This window comes from Pholcus phalangioides, unplaced genomic scaffold (genome assembly GCF_987345545.1).
Source record: "Pholcus phalangioides strain wild (caught in Gottingen) unplaced genomic scaffold, Ppha-v1.0 ptg000028l_1, whole genome shotgun sequence".
Classification (NCBI taxonomy): domain Eukaryota; kingdom Metazoa; phylum Arthropoda; class Arachnida; order Araneae; family Pholcidae; genus Pholcus; species Pholcus phalangioides.
In genome coordinates, this window is record NW_028301618.1 from 8,573,382 (window position 1) to 8,587,996 (window position 14,615).

The 14,615-nt window shown below is 36.4% G+C and overlaps 1 protein-coding gene across 2 annotated transcripts in view; it reads left to right on the top strand.

The window, feature by feature from the left end:
- Positions 1-833: 833 nt before the first annotated feature.
- The window catches only part of LOC149067892 (dual specificity tyrosine-phosphorylation-regulated kinase 4-like), a 70,152-nt gene continuing 56,370 nt past the window's right edge, over positions 834-14,615 (top strand). Inside the window, exon 1 of one of the 2 annotated variants that reach the window (XM_089251991.1) lies at positions 834-1,163. In XM_089251991.1, coding sequence (XP_089108117.1) covers positions 1,101-1,163 — 63 coding nt within the window. In that variant the 5' untranslated portion in view covers positions 834-1,100. The remainder of the gene's footprint in view (positions 1,164-14,615) is intronic. The other variant, XM_089251990.1, reaches the window with a different exon arrangement.

A 14,615-nucleotide genomic window follows, 5' to 3' on the forward strand; every position in this document is an offset into this window, starting at 1 on the left:
AGTGCTCACACGAGCCAACAAGCCAACGAGGGAAGACGCGTGGTCCAGAACCTGGCCACGGCGGAGTGCTCACACGAGCCAACAAGCCAACGAGGGAAGACGCGTGGTCCAGAACCTGGCCACGGCGGAGTGCTCACCCGAGCCAACAAGCCAAAGAGGGAAACACGCGTGGCCCAGGACCTGGCCTGGCCATGGCGGAAACTTTGTATAATAGAAATATTTAAATCTGTTATATACCTGTTTTTTTCTTTTTTACATAATGTGTTTATATTCATGTAATGTATTTTACATGCATAATAAAACACGCGAAACCGCCCAGCCCCCCTCATCCGGGACAATGGCTAAAATTGACAATGGTCGATAGAGCCTGGGCGTTTTTTTACTTGTCGGGATGTGGGGTATCCCAAGGATGTGTTTTGTCTCCCCTCCGTCAGGCAATTTAACTCACTTTTTTTTATGCGGTTGCAGAATGCTCTGGTGTGGACAACATATTTCATGCTCACCCTGTATATTCTTTACTAGATTTTAAAAGAAATCCCGGATATATTATTCAAAGACGAGCCACAAACTGAAATTTCCGAAACGGCAATAAAATGCAAATTGAATTTAAAATCTCGTCAAACAAGTAAAGGCAATTTTCAATGTCATTATTAATTGTTATTATCGTCATCAATAAATAATGATATTCGTTCGATTTGGCTCGCTATCGACCGCCGAAACAACCGCCAACGCAAGCAGACAACGATGTCTCTCGATCGATCGCCAAATCTTGGCGAGAAACGGGGGGAAAAGACAGAAGGGGGAAGGAAAAAAAAAAGAAGAAAGAAGCAACCACCATTCATTGACCGCCATAACACATCCCGGACGTTCATCCGTTCGGGTCGGTCGTCTGCTTTTTCTTCTTTTTCTTCGTATGTTCGATGGTGATGATGATGATGATGTGGAAGATACGCCAAAGGCCGCATTCGTGACGGTCGGTGCTTCTGAGTGCGAGTGTGTTGTTCGGTGACATTCGGAATTTCTCCCGTATTTTTCTTTTGCAATTTGTTCCCTCTAGGATTTTTGATTCCGGGATGAAAATAAGATAAATAAAGAAGAAGATGAGTGAAGAGGTTTGTTCCGAGAGGCAATTGCCTCATCTCACCAGAGACTTATTAATGAAGGTGAGTTTCCCTTTTTTCCTAATTATTCATTCCCGGGGATTGGCTCCCGGTTATTTTTTCCGGAAAATCCTTTTGAAATACTGAAAAAAATTTAACTCAATTACTTTTAAGCCACTAAAAAGTTCTGAAGTTCTGTATTTTGCATCGATCAATATCATCTTATCTTTTGGTAACATTTCAACGATAAATTTGTGCGATTCGGAATTATATGATGATTTGGGAAAAAATAAAAATGCAGACGACAAACACATCTTCTGCTCTGGATTAGTTTTAAGTTTGTGTGGCTTCATGTGCTTGCGTTTCTTTTTTATCTGATGTTTTTCTTTGTTAAATTTCGTGAAATTTTGACTGAATTTTTTATTAATTTTATTGAAATTTCAACTCAAAACAAAATTTTTTCCGGAACTTTCTAGATTATTCCTAAATATAAAATAAATTGAAAGTTTTAAAGAAATTTATCGAAATAAATTTGTTTTTGTTAGTTTACCAAGAACGAAATTTGAATGGAATTCATAAGATGAAATTTGCCGAAAACGAAATTTAATTGATTCTTAAAAAAGAAATCGAATAAATTTTTGTTAAAATTCTGTAAATTGGTCAGATTTTTTTTTTTTCATTTTAAGACAAAATTAAAATCGACTCGAAATTTTTGAGTTCGAATTTGATCTGAATTTTTGTGTTTTGTGATTTTTCAATGACCATGCGAAAATTTCCGGTTGGAAATTACTCCAAAACTAATTTAATATTTATTCACTGAAATTTAAATTCGATTTCACCTGGAATTTTTTTATTAAATTCACAGGTTCTTTTTTAAATTAAATTTACTTGCAATTTTTTCAAAATTAAAGAAATTTCATTTCAATTTTCTCGGAATTTTAAATTTACTCAAATTTACTCAATTTATTCAAATTTAAAAGTTTTCTCAGAATTACAAAATTTTTTCCAGTTGAAATTCACATCGGAATTTTTTTTTTATTTAAAATTGACCGAAATTCCTAATCGCGGAGAATTTTCCCAGTTGAAATTTAATGAGATTGAAATTCCATCAAAATATTCTCAATTAAGTTTTCTCGAATTTTTTTTTTGTCGTTGAAATTTAATAAAAATCAAAATTTAAAGAAATAGATATTTATTCTAAATTTTTTTGTTTTAGTTAAAATTTACCGATTTTCAAGATTTGCTGAAGGAGTTTTTGTAGTTAAAATTTTAAATTCAATTCAAAATTGTAAATTCAAAATTTACCCGAAGTATCAGCTGGCTGGAATTACAGTCAAATTGTCATTCGTATAAATTCTTGAGCTGTAATTCCAACAAAAATTTCATTTGCTTAAAAATCTGGGCTGGTCATTTTTGTCGCACCACGGTCATTTTCTGCACACGAGGGCTAATTAGACCGGGACCTACAATTTATTGGCGATTCCGAACGGCAGGCTTGTTTCTTATCCTCATCGAGAGGTTGGTACGCTAATCCCTCGATGGGGCCCCCCCTGCCGTAGCAATTTTTTGCTGCGGTCAAGTCGCCGTTTCTGTTGTACCCCTGTGTCAGGAAAGTTTTCTGACAAGGACGAACCGGGTATCGAACTCGCGACACCTCTAAACATCCTTTGGTACTTTAGGCGAGTATCTTATCGACCGGGCTACCGCGCCCAAACCTGGGCTGGAATTCCAACAAAATGCATTAATTTCATGCTGCAAGTTTCTGCCCCAGGATTCCAACAACAATTTCATTCATGTAAATTCTTGAGATGGAATGCCAAAAAAAAAATTTCACTCATGTAAATTGTTGATCAGGAATTTTCATAAGAAATTCATTCTTGTAAATTCTTGAATGGAATTCCAACGAAAATTTCATTCATGTTAACTCATGACATGATCCCAAAAAATTGTCATCCTTGTAAATTCTTGAGTTGAGATGCCAACAAAAATTTCATTCATGTAAATTCTTGAGCTGGAATTCTAATCAAATTGTTATTAACATAAACAGTCATTGAATGTAAATTCTTAGGCTAGAATTTTATTGAAAATATCGCGCAGTTGTATTTCTGAGCTGGAATTTTTTCCAGCCAAAATTTCATTTCTCTAAATTTTTGAGTTGGAATTCTAACCAAATTGTAATTAATGTAAATTGTCATCGGAACTAAATGCCTGGGCTGGAATTTCAACAAAATGCTGGAATTTCATTCGTGTAAATTCCTGATCTAGGATTCCAACAAAAATTTCATTCATGTAAATTTTTGAGTTGGAATTCTAACCAAATTGTAATTAATGTAAATTGTCATCGGAACTAAATGCCTGGGCTGGAATTTCAACAAAATGCTGGAATTTCATTCGTGTAAATTCCTGATCTAGGATTCCAACAAAAATTTCATTCATGTAGATTCTTGAGCTAGAATTCTAACAAAATTGCCATGAATGTAAATTATCATCGGAAGTAAATTCCTGGTCTCGAATTCCAACAAAAATTTCATTGATGTAAATTCTTGAGCTAGAATTCTAACAAAATTGTCATGAATGTAAATTATCATCGGAAGTAAATTCCTGATCTAGAATTCCAACAAAAATTTCATTCATGTAGATTCTTGAGCTAGAATTCTAACAAAATTGTCATGAATGTAAATTATCATCGGAAGTAAATTCCTGATCTAGAATTCCAACAAAAATTTCATTCATGTAGATTCTTTAGCTAGAATTCTAACAAAATTGTCATGAATGTAAATTATCATCGGAAGTAAATTCCTGATCTAGAATTCCAACAAAAATTTCACTGATGTAGATTCTTGAGCTAGAATTCTAACAAAAATTTTAGTTAACGTAAATTCCTGAGCTTGATTGTCATTCATGTTAATTTATGGGCTGAATTTCCAACAAAAAATTTCATTCATCTTAATACATGAGAAAATTTCTATTTTGTAAATTCCGTGGCTGTTGGTGTAAATTCCAAAAAGAGATTCATATTCGCGCATATTCCACAAATAAATTAATTCGTGTAAATTCTAAAAGAAATTAATTCATGTAAATTCTAAAAGAAATTAATTCGTGTAAATTCCAAAATAAATTCATTCGTGTAAATTTCTGGTTCGAAATTCTCGCAAAAATTTATTGAGTTAAATTCTTTAACTAAAATTGCAAATAAAATTTATACGTGCATTTAATACAAAAATTTCACTTATGTAAATTCCTGAGCAGGAATTTTCACAAGAAGTTCATTCTTGTAAATTCTTGAATGAAATTCCAATCAAAATTACATTCATGTAAATTCATGACTTAATATTCCAATCAAAATTACATTCATGTAAATTCATGACTTAATATTCCCATCAAAATTACATTCATGTAAATTCATGACTTAATATCCCAATCAAAATTACATTCATGTAAATTCATGACTTAATATCCCAATCAAAATTACATTCATGTAAATTCATGACTTAATATTCCAATCAAAATTACATTCATGTAAATTCATGACTTAATATTCCAATCAAAATTACATTCATGTAAATTCATGACTTAATATTCCAAAAAAAATTCATTCAGTTGAATTCGTAAAATCCAGAATTCTCACAAAAAATTCATTCAGTTAAATTCATGAACCAGAATTCTACAAAAATTTAATTTGTGCAAATTCTTTAGCAGAAGTTCTGACAAAAAAAATTCGTTCTTGTAAATTCTGGAATGGAATTCCAACTAAAATTCTTGAGCACAGATTACGTAAAAAGATTCCCTCATGTAAATTCCTGAGCGAGAATTCTAACCTAATTGTGATTTGTTTAAATTTATGGGCTGGAACTCCATCCAAAGATTCATTCCTAGGAATCACTGAGCTAGAATTCCAACAAAATCTTCATTCACATAAATCTCTGAGCATTCCAACAAAAATTCCATTCGTGTGATTCTTAAGCAGAGATTCCGACAAAATCTTCATTCGTGTGATTCTTAAGCAGAGATTCCGACAAAATCTTCATTCGTGCAAATTCGTGAGCAAGAATTCTAACTTAATTGTAATTTATTTAATTCAAATTTATGGGCTGGAACTCCATCGACAGATTCATTTATATGAATCCCTGGGCTAGAATTCCAACAAAAATTTCATTCACGTAAATTCCTGAGCAGAGATTCCAACAAAAACTCTATTCGTGTAAATTCCTGAGCTAGAATTCCAACAACATTTTTGTTCATGTAAATTCCTGAGGACAGATTCCAAACAAAATATTTATTAGTGTACATTCCTGAGCAGAGGTTCCAGCAAAAACTCCATTCATGTAGACTCCGACAAAATCTTCATTCGCATAAATTCCTGAGCAGAGATTCCGGCAAAAACTTCATTCTCATAAATTCCTGAACTAGAATTCTAACAAAATCTTTATTCATGTAAATTCCTGAAGAGAGATTCCAAACAAAATATTTATTCGTGTACATTCCTGAACAGAGATTCCAGCAAAAACTCTATTCATGTAGACTCCGACAAAATCTTCATTCATGTAAATTCGTGAGCATAGACTCCGGAAAAATCGTCATTCGTGTAAATTCCTGAGGAGAGATTCCAAACAAAATATTTATTCGTGTACATTCCTTAGCAGATTCCAGCAAAAACTCCATTCATGTAGACTCCGACAAAATCATTCATGTAAATTCGTGAGCAGAGACTCCGGCAGAAACTTCATTCGTGTAAATTCTTGAGCTAAAATTCCAACGAAATCTTTATTCATGTAAATTCTTGAGCTAAAATTCCAACGAAATCTTTATTCATGTAAATTCTTGAGCTAAAATTCCAACGAAATCTTTATTCATGTAAATTCTTGAGCTAAAATTCCAACGAAATCTTTATTCATGTAAATTCTTGAGCTAAAATTCCAACGAAATCTTTATTCATGTAAATTCTTGAGCTAAAATTCCAACGAAATCTTTATTCATGTAAATTCTTGAGCTAAAATTCCAACGAAATCTTTATTCATGTAAATTCTTGAGCTAAAATTCCAACGAAATCTTTATTCATGTAAATTCTTGAGCTAAAATTCCAACGAAATCTTTATTCATGTAAATTCTTGAGCTAAAATTCCAACGAAATCTTTATTCATGTAAATTCTTGAGCTAAAATTCCAACGAAATCTTTATTCATGTAAATTCTTGAGTTAAAATTCCAACGAAATCTTTATTCATGTAAATTCTTGAGCTAAAATTCCAACGAAATCTTTATTCATGTAAATTCTTGAGCTAAAATTCCAACGAAATCTTTATTCATGTAAATTCTTGAGCTAAAATTCCAACGAAATCTTTATTCATGTAAATTCTTGAGCTAAAATTCCAACGAAATCTTTATTCATGTAAATTCTTGAGCTAAAATTCCAACGAAATCTTTATTCATGTAAATTCTTGAGCTAAAATTCCAACGAAATCTTTATTCATGTAAATTCTTGAGCTAAAATTCCAACGAAATCTTTATTCATGTAAATTCCCGAGGAGAGATCCCAAACAAAATATTTATTCGCATAAATTACTGAGCAGAGATTCCATCAAAAACTTCATTCGTGTCAACTCCTGAGCTAGAATGCTAACCAAATCGTCTTTGAGTGTAAATTCTATGGGCTAGAGTTCCATCGAAAATTTCATTCACGCAAATTCCCGAGTTTGAAATTTTTTTGTTGGAATTTTCCTTCTAATTTAAATTCCTGGAGCCATATTTCTAAAAGAAAAGTAAATTCCTTCTTTCGATCTCTATAATTCGAACAGGAATTTCGTTGCCATAAATTTTACGCCATTACCGTATTGAGACGTAATATCTCGTCTTTGTAGATTGTTTCAATCTCATTATTACACAAGACAGAAATTGCCGTAAGCGAATTCATTACAGCTTGTGGAATTCAGATTGAAAAAAATGTATTCTTTCGTTGATATTTGAGAAGTTATTCAATTTTGTTTTGGTTATAATTTGAATCGAGAGATTTCTCTTGAATGGAATATAATGATATTGCCTCTGACATAACGCAAAGACATTCAAGCGAACGAAATAGATTGATGGTGCCAAGGACAGACATCGCGGGTGTACACAACTCTCGTGACGTAATGAATGTAATGCGTGTTCGCAAACATGGTAGGTGTAATGAAGGAAAATAATAATAATAATAATAACGCTATTCATCAACACAACTTTCCGACAAAGAAACGTCATGTCATCGTGTGTTTTCGAGAACCGTCAGAAATGAACATGAACGCCTTTTCGATACCGTCAGAAATGAACATGAACGCCTTTTCGATACCGTCAGAAATGAACATGAACGCCTTTTCGATACCGTCAGAAATGAACATGAACGCCTTTTCGATACCGTCAGAAATGAACATGAACGCCTTTCGAGCCCGTCAGAAATGAACGCCTTTTCGAGCACGTCAGAAATGAACATGAACGCCTTTTCGAGCACGTCAGAAATGAACATGAACGCCTTTTCGACAGACATCTTCAACCCGTTGCTCCCCTGAAGTACCCAGAGAGCTCGATGCTTGCGTCCGATTTGGTGCTCGCGAGCACTTGATCAACGTTCTAATTAAACACCTTGTGAAAATTGCATTCAAGGATTGAAATGATTCTAATTTCATGCAGTCGTACGTCAAACGTGCTGAAAGGGTGCTCTTCTTTAGATGATAGTTGTAGGCATAGCGCTCGCGGGCCACTGCTCAAGTGCGGGCCACTTAGGTGACCTGTAAATGTCCACCTGCGGCTTGGTGGCTCAGGTGAGCCCTCTACCATGACCAGGCCAGGTCCTAGACCACGTCTACTTTTTTCGGCTTATTGACTGAGGTGAGCACTTTGTGTCGCAGTGGCCAGCCCAGGTGCTGGGCCACATCGCTCCTCTCGGCTTGGTGGCTCTAGTGAGCCCCTACCGTGACCAGGCCAGGCCAGGTCCTTTGATACGTGTACTCTTCTAGGCTTGGTATCTCGGATGTGAGATGTCGCTGTGGCATCTCACATCTCTTCCCTCGGCCTGGTGGCTCTATTGAGCTCTATCCCAGGTCACGTGCTGGACCACGTCTACTCTTCTCGGCTTGGTAAAATTGGGTGAGCCCTTTGTGTTTCTGTGGCCAGACCAGGTTCTGGAACGCTTCCTCTCAGCATGAAAATTGAAGAAATTGGCGTATTTAAATGCAGTTTTTTTCGAAAAAGTTATTCTCACGGAGATTGTATTTTTGGCACGGAAAACATTTTGGCCAAATTTTTGTTCGTACCTTTTACGAATGAAGTAGTTGATATTTATGTTACAAAATTGGACCCGAGAAAATTCACAAAACTGACATTTCATCAGGATCAAATCCACCAAATATCACAAAATGGAGAACGATAAAAAGTCTTCATTCCCAGAATCGAATTGGTTTCGGTCTCGTACTATTGTTACAAACCCCATTATTATCTTGTTTCCGGAAAAAAGGAAAAAAAAGCAGACTAGAAACTCGTGTAAACGACAAATCACAGTCGTTGTCATTTTATCAAAAGCTTCATATTTTTGGTCTTCTTCCTTCCGGCTATCAGACGATATATCATTTCGGTAATGGTCATCGCCGTCAATTTCTCGGCCTCCTTTTCAGGCGTTAGAATTCCCATGATTTCTGTTGTTGGAATCCGAACAGACGAAGGCATTGTCCATACCTCTCTCTACTTGTCAGAAGAAGACAGAATTATGCTTATCGTTGTGCTGCTGATTGGGGTTCGCATTCCTTGTCTCGTCTAAACGATGACATGGCGCGTTAATCCTCATCGTCATTATTAGTCAATGATGAGTGTTATCGGGTAGGAGTGATTATTCCATATAGAATAAGTTTATATTGTTATTGATGAAGAGTTCGGTATAATCTTAAAAGAGAAAGTTGAATACGCACCACACCACTCTGGTGCTTCGTGTGAAGATTAACGAAGGACTAAACACAGGACTTCCGACTAACATCATGTATGGTTTGGCTGATAATTTAAGAATAGTCTATGAAAATGGACGTGCGATTCCAGTTAGAAACTACGATTACAGCTCATGATACTCTCTGATGTAAAGAGAGCAATCTTCACACTTCTAAAGAAAAACAATCTGAAACATTCTGAAGTAGAAGATTAAGCGAGAACAGTTCGAAACATCCTGATGTAGAAGATGAACAGAGAACGGTATCAAACCTTCTTAACGTAGAGGGTGAACAAACTGAAATTTTCTGAAGTAGAAGATAAAGGGGGAAACAATTTGAATTATTCTGATGTAAAGAGGAAAATCTTAAACCCCATGATGTCGAATGTGAAGGACAAGCAAACTGAAAACTTTTGGACTTATAAAAAGAAGAGGGAGAAAGCACTTTTGATAGTGCGATAGAGGGGGGAACTATCTGAACCTTTCTGAAGTAGAAGATGAAGGTGATCAATGTGATGATCAACAATGGTGATGATTATGAAGAATGCGAAAATTGTCATAAGTAAACAATACGAAAACTTGTGTTATAAAAAATGAGGAGAGAGAGAGATCTTACACATTTTCTGAAGTTTGCGACGGAAGATGAGAGTTAAGAAACATTCTGATGTAGAAGATGAAAGGCAAATAATCTGAAATATTCTGATGTAAAGAGAGCAATCTTAAACCTTCTAAAGCAGATGATAGTAAAACGGTCTGAAATATTCTGAAATGGAAGATGATAGGCAAACAATCTAAAAAAAAGCTTTCGATGTAGTAGATGAAGCGAGAGCAATCCATCTTGAAAATACTGGATTAAAAGATGATGGTAGAACATTCTGAAATATTGGTGAAGTATTTGAAATATTCTGATGTAAGAATGCAATCTTAAACCTGATAGAGGGTGAAAAATCTGAACTTCTGAACCATTCTGAAGTAGAAGATGAAGGGTAAACACAATTTGAAATATTCTGATATGAGCAATTCTTAATCACTCTGAAGTAGAAGATAGAAGGAAAATAATCAGGAAACGGGAAAAATTTCTGATGTGTAAAATAGAAAGGGAACAATTAGAAAACCTTCTGCTGTAGAGAGAGAGAGCAATCCTAAACGTTCTAAAGTAGATTATGGTAGAACAATCCTTTTTGAACGAAGAGAGAGAGAAAGAACGACCAATCTTAAGCCTTCTGAAATAGAAGACGAAAAGCAGACAATTTGAAATATTCTGATGTAGAGAGAGTGCAATTCTTAAATCCTTTGAAGTAGACAATAGAAGGTGAACATTTTGAAACTATGATGAAGGATGAACAATGCTAAACATTCTGGCACAAACGATGAAGGATGAGCGATATTAAACATTCTGAAATAAACGATGAAGGATGAATAATATTTAACATTCTGAAATAAATGATGAAGGATATATGTGCTGTAGGAAGTGTTCCAAACTGGAAGCCTGAAGACAACAATATGAGAAAAAATTTAAAAGTGAATGGTGCAAAAAACATTTTGAAGTAGATGATGGTGGAAGAACAACAATCTAATAAACAATAAACGAGAAAACTGAGAAACAAGAAGTTTATCATCCATAACACAATCATAACTTTCTTTTAATTGGAGTGTTTTGACTTTCCGAATCAGAATAGGAAACAAAGAAATCCGTTCCCCGTTACTTCTGTTCCTTTCGCTCAATGTCGTCTGCTTTTTTTTTTTTTTTCCCTCCGCCGCATCTTCTGAACGAGAAAACATTGAACTACTTGCAGAATCAGAACAAAAGATAAACGCGGGCGGAATGAACTTTTCTCTATCTCCTTTCTTTCTTTCTTATTTCAAGTCATCACGAGTTAACAGTTGTTGATGCCAAAAAAGAATAACGAAAAAAAGAAATCACGCGTTTCTCTTCTGTTATACGCACATACGTAAACGAAAAAGAAACAACATATTTAAAAGAGCAGACGACAGATTGGCAGAGATATGTTTCTTTTTCTTCTTTCTACGCTGAAAGTTAAGGCCAATAACACTGTTCAAAGAAGATTGGTGAAACGCAGAATTAAGTTATTGCAATTTTCTCTTCCCCGAAAAGAAGAAAGTGTTTCCTGCGAAATCTGTATCGAGTAAAAAAAGAAAGAAAACGGGAGTTCTAAAAATGGATATCGCTTGTTTTTGTTGAGAAATTCTTTACAAGGTCTGGGTTGCGTTGCAGGACAACAAACTGCATTTTCGTTTCGGGGAACTTCGCAAAATGCGCGTTGCTAGATCTGGATCGGTAGGTTTTTACATTTTAACCTTTTCGTGGACCATCCGATTTCCAGGAGAAAATGGCACACGACTAACGGTGTTGCTACCCACTCTAAAGCAGGGGTGCTCAACCTTTTAAAGTGCAGGCCACTTTAGTGATTTGGAAAACCGGTCACGGATACTTGAGTGGTTGGTTTTGAAACCAGTCACAGTCCACTGAAATGATTTAGTAATTTTACGTGAGCCACTTACTTGGTTTCATGAACGGTCGCGGGTCGCAATCAAATAAAATATTTCATGACTTTGAATGTTTTCAACATTTTATATTGCATAGTAAAAATTGTAAACCAAAACCAGCAAATGTTGTTTTTTTTTAATATAGGGCCTATTTATAACAGATGATGGTAAAATTTTAACTACTGGGCCGTATGAATATTGGGGCATCATTGAGACCTTTCCACGGTGAAAGCTACAATGAAAGGCCTCAACATTAGGAACCTTTGTTTAATCACCATCACATAAAAAAAAGATCAAACAATACTAGTGTGAAAAATCATTTATATAGTTCGTTCATTTACTATGTTCGAGGGCACGGGCCACATTTGGTCCACGGGCCATGGGTTGTGCCTGCGTGCCTTAAAGAAAAAAAAATCAGACGATACGGAGGAAAATGAAGAGAAGTGAACAACAATCGGCAAATTTTCTGAGAAAAAAAACCGAGGACAACCAGATGTGGTAATATTGTGCGACCACACTAGATCCATAGCCCACTAAACAATTATGTCTAGTCGGCCATGCTAGACCTCGGAATCAGTTAATCACCATTACTTAAAAGAAAGACCAAACAGTGGGAAAAATCGGTTCATTTTTATAAAACTGAGGTCATGGGCCACATCTGGCCAGCGGGCCATGGGTTGTATCTGTATGCCTTGAAGGAAAAAATCAGACGACACAAGGAAATAAAGAGAAGTGGAACAGCATGAACACTCAACAAATTTTCTCAGCAAAGAAGCAGACGACAGCCAGATCCGAGAATTTCTTGTGATTACACTAGTTCCCGGAATCAGGAAAAACCACGAAAAGGGAAGGGGGAAAAATATTTTTTTTTTCCATTCCGGGATTTCGACTCTTTCCGGATGAGAATATGCGGATATATGAGTATTTATTTATTTCTTTTTCCAGGACAAGAACCCTTCTAGAGGAAAAATTCCCCGGATGACGCAACGGGAGCAGCTCGAACGCGCATGCGCCGTGCTCCAGACGACGGTTGAAACCGGGAGTCCCGTTCTGAGGGTGGAGAGAATGCAAAAGTGGTTAAGGCCCGGGAAGTGAATGGAGAAAATTGATCCCTTCTTTGGCGAGTCACAGAGAGGATTCGCGTTGGGGCAAAATCGTTAATGTTGGGTGATGGCATCGTTTGTGTGTTATGTGTGATATACATCGAGTTGTCTCTTCTTCCCCCTTTTTTTTAATCATCATTATGTGTTTTGCTCTTATCGCCTCCGGCCATAAATTGATTCTGAGCACCTACCGGGGATGAGGATGAGAAGAAGCGAGTCTTTCTGCAAAGGAAAAGTAAACAAAGTCCCCTCTTTCCCGCCCACTAAGCTTGAATTCCGATGTTTTTCCTCTTAAAAATAGCTTCTTGCATACACAACATTGCGCATATAGTTGCCGTATTGCGATTGCTTGCAGTGATAAGGAGCGAGTGTGAAATGGTGTCTGAGTGAGTTTCCACACCAGATTCAGGAAGAATCAGATAATGTAGTTTGTGTTTGATAGATGATGCTTTAAAAAGTTACAGACGACAAACACCAGTATGGTAGGGTGACCATACGTCCCGTATTTCCTGGGACAGTTCCGGTTTTCCCCGTTTTTCACATTACGCCTACTTGGATTTTTATTCGTTATTGAAGTCAAAGATTGAAATTATTTTTCAACGCATAAAATTATATTAGATGATAATTACAACTATAAATAACAACATTAATCTCCCACATTAGTCTTGGTGAACGTTTTATTTCGTGCAATTTATTTCAATCCACTGCAATTTGCAGTAATGCTTCATTTCCCGCCATGGCGATTTTTTCGTAATTTCAGCAATATTTGGCAACTTTGTTCACTTTTGGCGCCATTCTTGTCGATAATTGGCGGTGTCCCGTATTTGGAAACCCAATTTCTCGTATTTCTTTCGAGGAAATATGGCCAGCCTAACCAATGGTCAAAAGAATAAAAAAATATGTTTTTTAATCGCAGCAACCGTAGTATGTACTGAGTTGTTATAAAGAAAAGAAGAGGACATTCTCTCAGATGTCGTTTTGGAGTAAGGGTTGTCTTGGAATTCTCAAACCCTCATCACTCCAACCAGCCCTTATTCAACAGCCATAGTCACCGGAACTTGGAAGCTGAGGCCACCCATCCCCCTATCGAAGCAGACTGTCAAGTTTCTGGTTGGGTCACCGGTTGATTCCATTAAATTTCAAACAAAAGAGCTTTCGATGGCCACCTGCTTCTATGGACATGAAGACGCGATTACCTGGGATTATCCAATCCCGAAGCCTTTCACCATTCTGACTAGTTTCACATGTGGGGTCATTTTGAAGAGCAGAGATCATCCCGTTTGATTTCATTCATTCGTCAGTATATAATGCAGAGGTCTTCAAACTTTTTCTAGTCGCGAGCACTGTCTGTATCTATCATCAAAAGAAGAGCACCCTTTTCGGCAAGCTCGCCAAACCAATACATGAAATCAGGTCGATTTCAATCCTTGAATCCAATTAGTATAAGGTGTTTAATTGGAACGTTGATCAAGTGCTTGCGAGCACGAAACCAAGCCACTGGCGTATTTACGGCGGGGGGGGGGGGGCTTAGCAACCCAGTGCGGCAAGTTCAGAGGGGGGGGGTGGAAAATTCGAGGAATGAGTGGCCAAAAAAGATAGTAGAATGGGAGAAGGCGGTATAATCCCAAAAAAATCCGCCTTTGCCTAGACAGTAAGGGACTAGGTTAGTGAGTGATCAAAAGAGTGACCTAGAGAGTTTACAAGCACGTGAGTGAGCAAAAGAGTGACGTGACCTATTCAGAGTGAGGGAGCAGGTCAGTGAATGACCTAGAACAAGCACATGAATGACCAAAAGAGTGACCTAGGGAGTGTGAAAGCATGTGAATGGCCGAAAAAAGGCATAGAACATGTGTAAACGTGTAAATGATCAAAAGCGGGACCTACAAAGCAAGGAATAATGTCAGTGAGTGACCAAAAGAGTGACTTAAAACGTGAGCCAGGCACGTTAATGATCAAACGAGTGA